Source organism: Impatiens glandulifera, chromosome 7 (genome assembly GCF_907164915.1).
Source record: "Impatiens glandulifera chromosome 7, dImpGla2.1, whole genome shotgun sequence".
Lineage (NCBI taxonomy): Eukaryota > Viridiplantae > Streptophyta > Magnoliopsida > Ericales > Balsaminaceae > Impatiens > Impatiens glandulifera.
The window spans coordinates 3435446-3451696 of NC_061868.1; the positions used below are offsets into that span (position 1 = coordinate 3435446).

The window sequence follows — 16251 nt, forward strand, 5'->3', positions numbered from 1 at the left end:
TTAGAATGCAATATATGCATCATTTTAAAAGTACTTATATATGCTTATAATATATAGTGATATTATAATAAAAACTATATTTAAATGATGAGTGTAAGTTGATGATAGGTAGTTAAAATGACTTTATTAGATAAAGTAATTGTGTATGGAAATCATTGTACTTTTTTTATATTACTTATTTATTTATTATATTAAATTAAAAAAAATTGACTAAAACTAACTATAATGAGTTTATTTTCACTAAAAACCGACTTAAATTGAACTGGTCGAAATAAATTCATAAAAGAAAATTGAAAAGAAAATATTCTTTGGTTTTTCTAATCTAAATTTTAGTTATTTATAAGATCTTACTATACTATTTTAGGTTACAATTTCCATGACCATAATGATTTTCTTAAATGTGAAAACAAAAAGTAAATATATCTATATATATTGGGCTGAATTTGTGATCAATAAATTTTCTGGACTTCAACCTAATAATTATGCACAAATTTAGGCCCATTCTTCCAAAGTCCAAAATAAATAAATTGTGATTTCTCTTGATTAGGGCTTTGTATGATATTGTTTTTTTTCAATTATTAAAAATTATTCTTACATATTTTAAAATTATTTAATTATTAAATTTATTAACCAAAATATTATAAAGTTTAAATTTTAAATATAAAAAGATATTATATAATCAACTCATTAAAGCCTAAATAACCTATTTTTCATAAAACAATTTCCAAATAACCCAGCATCAAACAAGCTCTTAAAAGTAAAATAAATAAATAAACCAAATAAAAAGTAATATAAAATTGACAAAACAATTTATACTAAATTAATTTAATCCAATCCAATGCTATTTACTTTTCACACTAAATATAAAGACAAAAATAAAATCATTTTTTTTTCTTTGAAGATATAGTTTTTAGTTTTTATTTTTGATAAAAAAAAAAAACTAACACAACCCTTAGCACCATGGTCTTTACACCATAACAAAATAACAGAGTTTTAGATTGTCATCTTATCACCAACAAAAAAATTAAAAATAAAGAAGTTGAAGAATGTGATAATGAATATGTTGAATCTTCTTGAAAAAACATCTAAATTAAAAAAACATATATTAGGTCTAGTTGAGGGCTTCACCAAATTAAGGATCCAACCAAACATGTGATTTTATGTGTTCCATCCTTATCCTTCCAAGATTTGATCAAGTAATTCATCCAAGATAATGAATTTGGATTTCAAATGATGAAATGCTATTTCTTTTTTTTTTTTTATTTCGGGTGACGAGCTCATCGTGACCTCATTTCAATACGATCGTTTTTAAGTGAAAATTGAATCTAAAAGTTTTAGTTTATTAATTCAAGTACACATATATTAGCAATGTTGTAAGACAAACTAGTGAGTACAAAATTAATGACATACCAAATACATAAGATCCAACAGCTATGTACCCATTTGCATAATAAAATACTTTCCTAAAATCAAAGAAAATGTTATATTCATATACCTCTCTATGTACATAGATTTCTATATATTTTTTCTACTTTCAAGTCTTCACAAAATTAACATCTTAAGCTATTTTGAAGATGAGGAGCCAGTGGAGGCTTGCAATTATTTAGCAAGCTACCTCTTTTAGGCGGAAAAGATGAACTTGACAACCTATTTCTCGACGATCTCTTCGATATAGTTGGTTTCGGAAGAGTATGAGATTTGAATGAATCTAGACAACCTCCATAGCTCTTAGATCCCTTCATTGGTTTCCTTCCATGAGGGTTTTTCTTCATTAGATCTTCTAAACTTGTAACTTTTGATAAAGAGCTATATGATTGTGACTTCCCATCATAATACTTTGATAACCCTTTCCTGCAAAAGAATAATAAAATTCCAAACATTATAATTAGCTCACATACATACTTGAATTATAGTTGATGATTAATTTACAAACATAAGGTTTCAATATTTTCTAAAATCCTTCACTATTTATGTCATCATACAAACAAATAGTTTGGAAATTTGTATTCAATTTTGTTTGTTAGTTCAATCAATCAAAAGGGTATAAAAAAAGAAGGCCATCTATGTGATACAAGATCAAAAATCTTGATGAAACTTTAGAAAATCAAAGACACTTACTTGATGGGTAATTGAGCCATGATGTCCGACAAATTATACAAAGATTGCCCCGAGATCAACGGTGAAGATGCGTCGTCGGCCATGTCAGCCATGTCGGATGATGTAGACAACGATGATGAGGCGGAGAACGATGATGAATCTTCATCGAGGGCGCTCGATGATGATGACGACGACGACGAAGATGATGTGGTGTTGATGGTAGATATATCATTATCGAGATCTTGTATGTGTATGTTGTTGAAATATACATGATTATCCTTTGATGAGTCTAGTAGAGGAAGATCTATACGAAGCTTTGAGGCTTTACCCATGATGATCTCTATTAATTGTTGATTTGGAAGATGCTAAGAAGAAAGATGAAACATGTAATTAAATATGGATAGATGGATGGATATGAGAATAAAACGTGTGGGGTGTCAAATGAGGGGAATATATAACACATGCATTGATAACTACCCAAGTTTTCTTTGCATTTCTCTCTCTTCTATGTGTGGATTAGGATTGAGTTCAATTTCAATTTCAATTTAATTATTATTATTTTATTTTTAAATTATAATTTATTTTTCATAATAAATTAGTATGACACTCTTTAACTTGTTCTGTTTTTTAGTTTATTTAAAGTTTTTTTTAGTTTGAATCGAGTCGATTTAGTGTCTTATGAATCACTTTTATCACTAATCACTTTTGTCACTTAATTATATACAATGAATTGTACTAGACTTAACCTAATTAAAAATAATTATTTAAGTACTCAACTTTTATGTATCAATTTTTTTTAAACTTATAAAAGATTAATGATTTTTAATATAAAAAGTTTATATTATGCATAAATTTTCCCTTATTTTTATTTATTAAGTTTAAGTCTCTATTCATTTTTTCTGCTTTAATCTTGATTCTGAACTCAATTAATACAATAGTAACTCTCACACCTCAATTAAAAACGTAAATTCTTAGTAGAAAAAATTATTTAGTATAACATTAGAACGAGTCTCATTCATTCATGAAAATATATTTGGACACTAATTATCGCTAGAGGGTCAATATTCCAAATTCAAAGACTTTCAATTTTGTTTTTTAGAAATATGTATTATTTGACTATTTTATAATTAAAATGATTAAATTGAGAAGGGAAATTGTAGATTTGCTTGTTTAATTTATTAGGACATATTAGATTATTGATATTCAAACATTTTCTTTTTGTTTATTATTTTTTTATACAAATTTAGAAAATATTGAATGTAATGTGCACTAGTAAAAAAAGGACCTTTACCGACGGTTTTTCCCGAAGGTTTTGTAAACCTCTCCTAAATACTCCCGAGAGGAACAAATCCTTCGGTATTAAAAATAGATTCCGAGGGGGGTGTAAAACCTTCGGGGTTATAAATTATTACCGAGAGTTCTACAAAGAACTTTCGGTTTTTACCTTCCCAAAAAACCCAAAAAAATTCTAAGTGTTGGGTGTGGGTTATTTGCGAAGGTTTTAGGAAAAACCTTCGGTTTTGAAATCCCTTGGTTTTTTAATTGCGAAGGTTATTCAAAGACCCTTCGGTTTTGCCTTTTTTGAAAATTTCAGTTCCGAAAGTTGTACAAAGAACCTTCGGTTTTGCTCATTTAAAAAAAAAATAAATTTTGAAATGGTTTTTTCCGAAGGGTCTTTAATAAACCCTCGGTTTTGACGAATATCAAAACCGAAAGTTTTATAAAACCTTCGGCCTCAACCTCTATAAATACAAACCCTAACCCTTCTCTTTTTCATTCCGCTTTTCTCCTTTCTCTCTCTTCCGCCTCCGCCGCCGCCTGCCTCTCCTCCAAGCCGCGGGTTCTTCTCCTCTCTTCAGGTAATTTTTTTGATTTAGTTTTTTTGTTTTGTTTATTGTAAGATTTAGATTTTTCTTAAGTTTGTATATATATATTGTAGATCTAGATTTATGTTAGTTTACGATTTTTTGTTTGATGAATATATATATATACATATATCTGAAATGCATTTAGGATATGGGTGATGATTCGACATGGAAGAGACTTCGACGTACACCGGAGAAACTGCATCCGTGTTACCAGAATCTGATAAGACAATCAGAAATTGCGGCACGTGAGGAAGAGGTCAGAAAGATGACGCTGGAAATGGAACAAATTCGACTAAGGGATGCCGAAAGAGGTCGTTTGCTCAGTGAAATCAAAGCGGACCGGGCCGAAATGTCTCAGAGATTAGAGAATCTCGAACAGGAACTTGTCTTGTTGAGGAGTCGACTAAATGAACCACCCCCTCCTTCCACCCCATCTAATAATTAATTTGTTGATTTATTATGGATTTATTATGGGTTTATGACAGTTATGTTTTAATATTTATGAATTATTGTTATTATGTTTATTTGGTTTGGTTTAATATGTTTTATTAAATAATTATGTTTTGTTGACTTTTCATATTTTTTTTTAAAAAAAATCGCATCGCCAAAACCGAAAGTTTATTTGAAAACCTTCGGTTTTGACCCATTTTGTTTTCGTAAAAACCGAAGGTTTTCAAATAAACCTTCGGTTTTGACCCTACATTAAAAAAATCAGATTTTTTTCTAAGTATGGGGAAAGGTAAAAACCGAAGGTTTTCAAATAAACCTTCGGTTTTGACCCTACATTAAAAAAATCAGATTTTTTTCTAAGTATGGGGAAGGGTAAAAACCGAAGGTTTTCAAATAAACCTTCGGTTTTGACCCTACATTAAAAAAATCAGATTTTTTTCTAAGTATGGGGAAAGGTAAAAACCGAAGGTTTTCAAATAAACCTTCGGTTTTGACCCTACATTAAAAAAATCAGATTTTTTTCTAAGTATGGGGAAGGGTAAAAACCGAAGGTTTTCAAATAAACCTTCGGTTTTGTCCCTACATTAAAAAAATCAGATTTTTTTCTAAGTATGGGGAAGGGTTAAAACCGAAGGTTTTCAAATAAACCTTCGGTTTTTACCTTACATTAAAAAAATCAGATTTTTTTCTAAGTATGGGGAAGTGTTAAAACCGAAGGTTTTCAAATAAACCTTCGGTTTTTACCCTACATTAAAAAAATCAGATTTTTTTCTAAGTATGGGGAAAGGTAAAAACCGAAGGTTTTCAAATAAACCTTCGGTTTTGTCCTTACATTAAAAAAATCAGATTTTTTTCTAAGTATGGGGAAGGGTTAAAACCGAAGGTTTTCAAATAAACCTTCGGTTTTGTCCCAGATTTTTTTCTAAGTATGGGGAAGGGTTAAACCCGAAGGTTTTCAAATAAACCTTCGGTTTTTACCTTACATTAAAAAAATCAGAATTTTTTCTAAGTATGGGGAAGGGTTAAAACCGAAGGTTTTCAAATAAACCTTCGGTTTTGTCCTTACATTAAAAAAATCAGATTTTTTTCTAAGTATGGGGAAGGGTTAACACCGAAGGTTTTCAAATAAACCTTCGGTTTTTACGGGTAAAAACCGAAGGTTTTCAAATAACTTTCGGTTTTAACACTAACGAGTTTGTTATATTATTTTGTTTTTAACCCACTAATCTTAACTTCTAACTAATATAATCATTTTTGTGTTGTATTTTGAAAATTTATATTGTGTTTCATGTTCAAATATTTATGATTGTGTTTGATTATTATAGAGAAGTCTATATGAATGTTCATGTTTGATTATCTTATGAATGTATGTAATGTTTGATCATATGGATTTTGCAATATTTTAAAGACATCAAATGTGTTAAATTAATGTTGTTAAAGGTCATTAGAAGGTGAAAAACCAAAGAATTTAACAATTTGTCAAGTGCTAATTCCGAAAGTTATATAATTAACTTTCGGAAATAACCATCAAAACCGAAAGTTTTATATAAACTTTCGGGTTTTACATTTCTCAAGAACGAGGGTTTTATATAAACCCTTCGGTTTTGATGGATATTTCCGAAAGTTAATTATATAACTTTCGGAATTATCATTTCACAAAATTGTTAAATTAATTGGTTTTCTACCTTCCAATTTAGACTCCTAAGTAATATAATCAAGTGTGTGTTTTTATTTTAAAAATTTAGATTGTCTTTAATGTTAAAATGTTTATGAATGTGTTTGATTATATATAGAAGTGTATATGAATGTTTATGTTTGATTATCCTATGTATTTGTGTAATGTTTGATCATAAGGATTGCAAAATGTTTTATGGATATCAAATGTGTTAAATTAATGTTGTTCATGGTTATTAGAAATTGAGAAACCAAATAATTTAACAATTTGTAAAATTATAAAACCGAAAGTTAAGCATATAACTTTCGGAATTAACCACCAAAACCGAAAGTTTTATATAAAACTTTCGGAAATGAACGTTATCAAAACCGAAAGTTATATATAAAACTTTCGGAAATTACCCTTATTAAAACCGAAGGTTTTATATAAAACCTTCGGAAATGACATTAATCAAAACCGAAAGTTTTATATAAAACTTTCGGAAATGATATATTTAAAATTAAAAAGCCCTAGCCTCTTTTCTTTTCCGCTCTGCCCGATCTCTCTCTTCCCGTTTTCTTTTCCGCCAGCCGTCCGCCCTCCCCGATTGAAACCGCCAAGACCACGCCGCCCAGTCGCCGCCGACGCCGAGACGAAGCCTCCAAGACGACGACGCCTCCGCCTGAAGAAGACTCCAAGAAGAAGACGCCTCCGTCCATCCGACTGCGTATCTGCCGCCGCTGCACCTCCGCCTCCGCCTGAAGAACACCATTGAAGGTTAGATTTTTATATTAGGTTTATTTTGTTTAGGTTTATTAGGTTAGATTTATTGTACACAGTTCTAATTTCATTAGGTTATATGATTTTGATTTAGGTTAGATTAAGTTATATATTAGGTTATATGATTTTGATTTATGTTATTGGAATGAAATCAAAATTGATGTTGGAATTTATTGATGTTGGAATTTATGATTTTCATTAGGTTAAATCATATATTGATGTTGATTTTGGTTATATTTGGTTATATTTGGTTAGATTAGGTTTATTTTGTTAGAATTGGAATGAAATCAGAATTGAATTGGATTTGATTGGAATTTGTATGATTTGGATTGAATTTAGAATTGGGTTTTTTGGGAATTTGTATGATTTGGATTGAATTTGTTTGAAGTGGATTTTTAGATTTGGTTTTGGATTGGGATTTGGATTAGGTTTTTCAAATTGGTTGTTGGATTTTGTTTTTGCTTAGATTATGTTGGATTATTGTTAGATTAGGTTTATATTTTTGTTAAAAAAGTTTAGAAATTGTATTGGATTGTGTTATTGGTTTGATTTTGGTTGCTTTGATTTGGGTTAAATATTTGAGTTTTGATTTAGGTTTAATTGATGTTTGATTTAGGTTTTGGTTTTGTTGTGATTTGGTTTTATTGTTTGTTGGTTTGATTGGTTTGATTGTTTGTTTGTTTGAATGTTGGTTAGATTAAGTAATGATATGTTATACATTAGGTTATTTTGATTTGATTCATTAAAATTTGGTTATATTAATGTTGGTTATTGTTATTAGGTTTGGATTGGGAATTTCAGTCGGCCGCTGCCCGCCCGTCGATCTACATCCACTGATCTTGTTCGTCGCTCTGTTTGTGCAAGGTTAGTTCTTGTTGGTTTATTATATGATTAGGTTAGTTTCATGTTAGATTTATGTTAGATTTTCATGTTTGATTTGAAGTATGTTAGATTAGGTAATATGTTTGATTTATGTTAGATTATGTTAGATTAGGTTTGAAATGTGTATGAAATTAACGTGTTGAATTATAATTTATTGTTTTGAAATGTGTATGAATGAAATAATGTTAGAATATATGTATGTTAGATTTAAGTTAGATTTATGTTAGGTTTTATTATTGTTTGTTTATGTGGAATTTTGGTTGGATAATGATAGATTAGTTAGAAATTATGTTAACATTATGTACGCCTAATTAATTTAGACAAATTTAAGTAATTAATAATGCGGGTTGTTTTCCATTTTATTAGAAATATGGAAGTACCCGATAAAAGCTGGATGACCTTACGTCGAGATCATCCAGATTACGAGGAAGGTGTTGACAAATTCCTCGAGTATGCTGTTAGGAATACATCCCGACAAACCGTGAAATGTCCCTGCGTGAAATGCTTGAACACGCCGTTTATGGAAATAGACGAAGTCAAGACTCACCTCATCGTTTATGGAATAAATATTCATTATGAGTATTGGTATTTTCATGGAGAAAAGAGACGTACTACTCAAGTGGTTAATGAAGATGTCGATGAAGATGCCGATGACTACGATGATGATGACGACGATGATCAGTCGGAGGATGCCGTGCCGGAATTCAACGATGCGAGACCGGAGATGAATAATACAGTTAATGAAGAGGTCAACGAAGAACGTTATATGCACGAATTTATAAACGATATGTTCCCCAACGTTAATGACGGCCCGGATAACGATGAACCAGTCGAAGATGCGCATAGATTTTATAAATTGCTAGATGATTGCAAACGGCCATTGTATGAAGGTGCTCGAATAACGAAATCATCGGCACTACTGAAACTACTTCACATAAAAAATGTATGTCAATGGACGAATTCTTCGTTCGATATGTTGCTGCGTCTGCTTAAAGACTACATATTACCGATTGACGCTCAATTGCCAAACTCGTACTACGAAAGTAAAAAATTCATTACTGATATCGGGCTAAAATATGACAAGATAGACGCATGTAAGAACAACTGTATGCTATTTTGGAAGGACGACATAAATGAAGATTCTTGCAGAGTTTGCGGTCTTTCAAGATGGAAAGTCGACCAAACAAGTGGGACAGTTCGGGAGAAGCAAAACGGGAAATTCATTCCAAAAAAGGTGTTGAGATATTTCCCTTTAATACCAAGACTGCAAAGACTATACATGTCCTCAAAAACGGCTCCAATGATGAGATGGCATAAAGAAGGAAGAGTTGACAGTGATACGTTGAGACACCCCGCTGATTCCTTAACTTGGAAGACGTTTGATGAAAATTATACAGATTTTGCTTCAGAATCACGAAACGTAAGACTTGGTTTATCAAGCGATGGATTTCAACCATTTGCAAATGGGAAAAAATCATACAGTGTTTGGCCGGTAATTCTCGTCCCTTATAATGTGTCACCCACGACTTGCATGGATTCTAGCAATTTCATTTTATCTATGTTAATTCCGGGTCCAAAGAGTCCGGGAGATGCAATTGACATATTTCTCCAGCCATTGATCGATGAGTTGCATGAACTGTGGCAAACAGGTGTGAAAACGTTTGATGCACACACCTCGCAATACTTTAACATGCGAGCGGCGTTGTTGTGGACCATTAACGACTTTCCCGCATACGCGAATTTATCAGGCTGGAGTACGAAAGGTAAATTTGCTTGTCCTTGTTGTAACAACGACACGGTATCCCTTCGATTGGTCCATGGTTCCAAACAATGTTACTTGGGTCATAGACGTTTCCTTCCACCGAAGCACAAATACAGAAGGGATAAAGAGTCGTTTGATGGTCGAACTGATTATAGGGATCCCCCTAGATTGTTAACGGGCCAAGAAAGTTATGAGCAAGCACGAGACCTAGAAGACATTATTCTTAGTGCGGATATGAGCAAGAGAACCAAGATATATCATGAAACGCGGGGCGACAATTGGAACAAACTTAGCATTTTCTTCCGTCTACCTTATTGGAAATCGCTATTATTGAGACATAATTTGGATGTGATGCATATTGAGAAAAATATCTGTGATAGCGTGCTGGGAACAATAATGAATGTGAAAGAGAAGACTAAGGATGGTCCTAAAGCTCGTAAAGACTTAGAACTCTTGGGCATAAAATCATGGTTACATCCTATAAATGATGAAGGAGTTGTTCATTATCCAGAAGCGCCTTTCAGTTTGACATCCGAGAATAAAATACGTCTTTGTAACTTCTTGAAAGATCTCAAGTTGCCTGATGGGTTTTGCTCAAATATCGGGGGTTGTGTAAATTTGGAAGAGAAAAAACTTTCGGGATTAAAGAGTCACGATTGTCACATCTTGTTGGAATATCTAATTCCTTTAGCAACTCGTGGAATGCTTCCAGAGTATGTGTATGATGCGTTAGTAAATCTGTCTCGTTTCTTTCGGTTGTTGTGCTTCAAAGAGTTGATTCAAGAGGACATGGAACAATTGTACATGGATATTACATTGACACTTTGCAAATTTGAAATGATTTTTCCGCCGTCAATCTTCGACATCATGATGCATCTCCCGGTTCACTTGTCATTTGAGGCTTTGCTTGGAGGACCTGTTCAGTATCGATGGATGTATCCCTTTGAACATTACATGGGTACAATGAAAAGATATTTGCGGAATAATAACCACCCCGAAGCCTCTATAAGCGAGAGCTATCTTGTTAACGAAAGTATTAGCTTATGTGCCAGGTATATGGAGGAACAAGATCAAGAAAATGCACAACCTGAAATCTCGGGGATTTCAATATTTGCATTATTGGAAGACCTATCCAACGGAAAAGTATACAACTTGGATTATATAGATCGAGTGACAGCCCATTCTTACATTTTGAAAAATTGTCCCGAAGCAGAACCTTTTTACATGTAAGTTTCAAAGTTGCTGTTACTAATTAGCATTAAAGAGTGTTACTAATTAGCATTCGATCTATTTGCAGAGATTATAACAACGAGTCAAGTGGAGAAACGTTTGCCGCATATTTCAAACATCGAGTGAGTAAATTACAAACCATATATCCTAACTCTTTTTATTCATATTAACAACTATATTTCGGATACATATATAGGTCGCCCATTTAACAGAAATGAACGACATATCAAGAGACCTCAAGATCTTAGGAGAAGGTCCAAGTATGTACTCGTCTATGTATGTTTGGTGTAAAGTAAACGGATTCAAATTCTGTACAGAAAAACACGACGAAGGTTTGACAACTCAAAATAGTGGGGTGGTTGTTGAGGGGTACAACGGTTCTGAAACTATGTCATACTACGGAGTTTTGACGGATATAATCGAATTACAATATTATTCTCACAAACGAGTTGTTTTATTCAAATGTAAGTGGTTTGATACACACTCGGGGGAACTAGGAGTGAAAGTGGATAAATATGGCTTCGTAAGTGTAAATGTAAACCGAATTTTGAAAACGCAAAGTCAAGACCCGTATATATTGGCGAGTCAAGCAAAACAAGTATTCTACGCCCCTGATATGTCAGCCCGACCCGGTTGGAAGATTGTGACAAAAATAAAACCGCGGTTTACAAACATATAGTTCATATTAATTAATTAGGTAGATTTAATTATGTTTTTAACTTTATATTCATTTTTATTACTACTTTATTTCAAGTATTCACTCATTTTTATTAATGGTGTGAATTAAGAATGTCTGAAGGTCCTAAAACAGTTTGGAAGAGTATGAGGAAGACACCCAAGAAATTGGATAAGAGTTACCAAAACCTACTTGCCCAATCCGAGGCGTTAAAGCAACGAGGATCGTCTTCGAGAGACCAACCACCGATTCCTGTGGTCCCGATAGCTACTGCGCCTCCCCGAACATACGAGTCTGAAGACGATATTGATGACATCGCAGAGTATATAGAGAGCACATTCGCTGCTGATAACCTGCCTACCGATGAGGCTGAAGACGAGGGTCTTGAGGAGCCTATCGAGGAGCAGGATGACGAGGAGGAGCACGGGAGCACTCCAGACCCATCATCGACAGGTATTTCGTTTACAAATTAGTTAGTGTTTCAATTGATTGACATATTTAATTAAGATTTTGATAATTTCGAAGAATCTTCTGCCCGCAAGAGACGGGGGAAGAACAAGAATATTGCGCTGTCTAAGAGGCTAGCGGGGACGAGGATCCCTCTAACGTTTAGAGAGAAGGATGGGAGGCCAGGCGGTACAGACGTGGGAAGGACACTGTGGTCTAGACATGTGGGGTCGATTATCCGGAGCCCCGCAGCCGTCTCACACCGTCTTCTCAAGTGGAAGGCTTTAAGTGCAGACCAATTGGATTCACTGTGGACTGCTATCAAGGTTAATAATTATTACTTGATTATACATTACGTCATGAAATAATTATTTTTCACATTTGGATGTTATTTTTTTCAGGATCCGTTCGAAGCGACTAATGGTGACATTGACTCTTTTCGAACGAGGGGGTTGGGACACGCCAATCAGATATGGGATAGATGGCGGTCGGATTTGAACAAGAATTATATCCGCGTCCACAAAGGAGACGAGGCGGCGGTACTGGCTAATCCTCCACCGGACTACGATCGAGATGATTGGGAGTTTGTGTGTCGCAACCATTTCTTCACAGAAACGTTTAAGGTACGGTTTCATAATTCAAATAAGAGTTGATATTAATTAATCTAACTTCATTTGTTATTTCAAATACAGAGACACAGTACTACAAATATGAAGAATCGGAAGAATCTGAAATTCCCACATCGAATGGGAAGTAGACCGTTTGCACAAATTGAAGACGAGTTGGTAAGTACATTATTTGTAATAACTTAATATAAAGATTGTTATTAATTATATAAATCATTTATTTCAACAGGCGATTGAAATGGGACGGCAACCGTCTGTAATTGAAGTATTCAAGAGGACCCGTACACCAAAACCGACACAAGAAAACCCAACACCCGTCCCGGACGAACACGTGCAAGAGAAAATTGTAAGTGAATTGAATATGCCTAGTTTTTTTATTATAGAAATGAGATTTTATTTTAATTGTGCAGGCTGAGATGGAGGAGGTTGTTAGTAACGAACCGGGAATATCTGATTTTGAATTGACGGAGAGGGTGTTCGGACAACAAAAACACGGGGTCGTCTTCGGAATGGGATCAGGCGTCCGACCCACACACTTTCGTGAGGATCGTCGTAGTGGAAACAGTTCACAGCGAAACAATGAGCGATTGTTAGAAGATAATCAAATAATGAAGCTCAAGCTGGAGGAACTGGAGAAGAGAGATGAAGAAAGAAGGCGGAAAATGGATGAAATGCAATTGGAAAAGCAAGAAATTGTGGAAAGAATGGAGAGGGAGAAGTTAGAGATTACCGAAAAAATGGAGAGGGAGAAGTCAGAGATTACCGAAAAAATGGAGAGGGAGAAGTCAGAGATGAACGCGAGAATGGAGAGAATCGAATTATATATGAGGCAACAACCACCTCCTCCCCCCACAAGCTAAGGTTGTTTCGATTATGAACATGTTTTCATTATAGTAGTTGAACTTATAACAGATTGTTCGGAATATTTGTTTGGTTTCGAATTTTGTAATGTTCACGATCAATTAATGTGATCGTTTAATGTATGCTGCATTTCTTTTATCATTAATATATTGGTTTGGCTGAACAGGTTTTGGTTATGTTTTGGTTGCGAGCAAAATAATCCGCACATTTTTAAAAATTTAGGGGAAAAAACCGAAAGTAATATTGAAATCTCTCGGTTTTTCTCTTTTTGAAAAAAACGAGAGATATTAGAAACCTCTCGGTTTTAAGCCAATGAGAAAACCGAGAGTTATATGACAAACCCTCGGTTTTTATCCTTAAGAGGAAAACCGAGAGTTATTCACAAAACTTTCGGTTTTCCTATTCGGGTAAAACCGAGAGTTTTCATATAACTTTCGGTTTTCTTGAAAAGGAGAAAACCGAGGGTTTTGCAAAGAACTCTCGGTTTTACAAGAAGAGGAAAACCGAGAGTTATTTACAAAACTTTCGGTTTTAACCGAAGAGGAAAACCGAAAGTTTTGTATATAACTCTCGGTTTTCCTCTTCGGGTAAAACCGAAAGTTCTTTGCAAAACCCTCGGTTTTTCCACACAGAGAAAAACCGAAAGGTTTGTATAAAACCCTCGGTTTTTCCAAAAAGAGAAAAACCGAAAGTTCTTGTAAAACCCTCGGTTTTTTCAAAAAGAGAAAAATACGAAAGTTTTCATATAACTCTCGGTTTTTCTCTTTATGGAAGTCCCGAGAGTGTCAATAGCGAGGGATGGCGAGGGTTACTAAAACCTTCGGTAAGGTGTCTTCACCGAAAGTTATAGGGTCAAAACCGAGAGTTTTAACTCTCGGTTTTGACCCTTTTTTCACCAGTGGTGGAAAATGTGTTTTGAGATTTATACTCTCCATAATGATTTCTTTTAAAATAAAATAATAATAATAATATGATTAAAAAAAATTCTAACATAAAAATTAATAGTATTATCATTAGTGACCAGTCAAAATGGCGCCACGTGTTTCATGAAACTATATATATGCTAATTAATTAATTAAAAACAATCAATCGGATAAGATCATGTGTACTGATTTATGGACATTAATGTCTTCCCACTTTTCTCTATTCTAATCGCTTTTTATTATTTCCTTTTTCTTTTTTCTGCCACCTAATATATATATTATATAATTTGTTATGTTTATAATAAGAATTAAATTTAGTATTAATAATATAATGATTTTTTTTTTATCACTTACTACTTTTGTTTCAAATGACTGGTTATTTTTGTTTTCGTTCATGTGATTAATTCGTGACAAATTATCTTTATCCATTAATGTTTCTCCATAATTTTCACAACTCTTGCGTATTACTATAAATAATCAAAAAATAACTTTTTCTTTAAAACAACAAGAATTTAAAACGCTAATAAATTACTAATTACTTTTATATATAGATAAGGTGGTGAGCTACTAGAAGTCATTGAATTTAGGACATCTTTCTTTTAATATATAGTTGTTGCAATCTGGTAAAACACATATGATTTTAAAATTTAGAAAATTTTAATTAATAGTATTGTAATAAACCTTAATACAAGACGGTTGAACAACAAAACTCGTCCGATCAAATATTTTAAAGTTTTTTATTACAACATTGACGGAGATTCAAAATGACAAACCAACTGTTTCAGTGAGGTGCATCGATTGTTGATCTTTTGGACGATCTTGGAGGGATAATTTCTTTATTTTTCTAAAATGGTTAGATTTATATTGCAATGAAATAGATAAGAATTGGAGTATAGAACATATGTGGCATGGTTGAGGTTATCATGTATAGGGGGACCCCATTAGGGTTTTCTTAATTCATTGCATGTACTATATGGGGTTTATTTTAGTGCCTTATCTTTGGATTCCACGTTATCTTATCTATTAGCCTAGCCCATCTGGTTTTCCATTTCTTTGACTTTTGTTTTGATCATGAGAAAGAGAAGAGAAAAGAAAAGAAAGGGACAAGATAAGGTCTATACATATATATACATATATATTATAGTATTAAATTGATGAATATGAGCCCCATACCTATTAGTCTCCATCTATACACCTCTCTTTTTGCTTGTTAGGTCATTGTCCCCACATACCCTTTATGCTTTATTTTCTATTATTTTCAATTGGATGCAAAAAGGGTACTTATTTGTTGCTTCAATACTAATGTATTTTGCTATAAATTAAGGATAAATCAATTACATTGGAATAGCATTATCATTTTTTTTTATATAAAAAGAAAGCTTTTTGTATATGTAAATTGCTTATCCAAACCGACCGAAAACAGTGGGCATGGTATGAGGCGAAAAATGGAGAAACATCTAGATAGAAATACATTGAGTGCAATCATGAAAGTCTAAATCAATAAAGAAACCTTTGACAAGATAAACATATAACCTAATACATATAAAAAACTTTGATGTAACTCTAAATAAGCTAAACAAACAAGTAATGAAAAAGTTTTGTAAGATTAATTACAACCTCTCATTGTTTATTTGAAATAAATGTTATCATGTTAGACTCAACTCTTTTTTATGTTTCTTCTTTTCTTAATGAAAGTGACAACTCTTTCTATTTTAATTGGTGCACCTTATTTATTGTTATATCAATATGAAATTCTTAAAAAAAAAATCAGAAAAACGCGTTATGCAAGACCAGTCAAGCCAATCTAATCCATGTGTTATGATAGACTCACCCCTAAGGCATCTATCTCATAGAATTTTTAAACAACAAAAAATCATCTCACCCAAACCCAATTTTATTCATTTTTTTTTTATAAATTGAAATCAAGGGTTGGTAGTGACCATATGTTAGGTCAATGTGAACATTGTTTTAACAACCTTTGCGGTCAAAAGAGGC

General features: G+C 32.9%; 1 protein-coding gene across 1 annotated transcript; it reads right to left on the reverse strand.

Annotated features, from left to right (window-relative positions):
* Positions 1-1374: 1374 nt before the first annotated feature.
* LOC124910258 (uncharacterized serine-rich protein C215.13-like) lies at positions 1375-2604 on the reverse strand. The gene is made up of 2 exons (XM_047450883.1): positions 2119-2604; positions 1375-1851 (listed from the first exon to the last, which is right to left on the reverse strand). The coding sequence occupies exons 1-2, from the start codon at positions 2427-2429 to the stop codon at positions 1551-1553; spliced, it is 612 nt and encodes a 203-aa protein (XP_047306839.1). The 5' UTR covers positions 2430-2604; the 3' UTR covers positions 1375-1550.
* Between the last annotated feature and the right edge of the window lie 13647 nt (positions 2605-16251).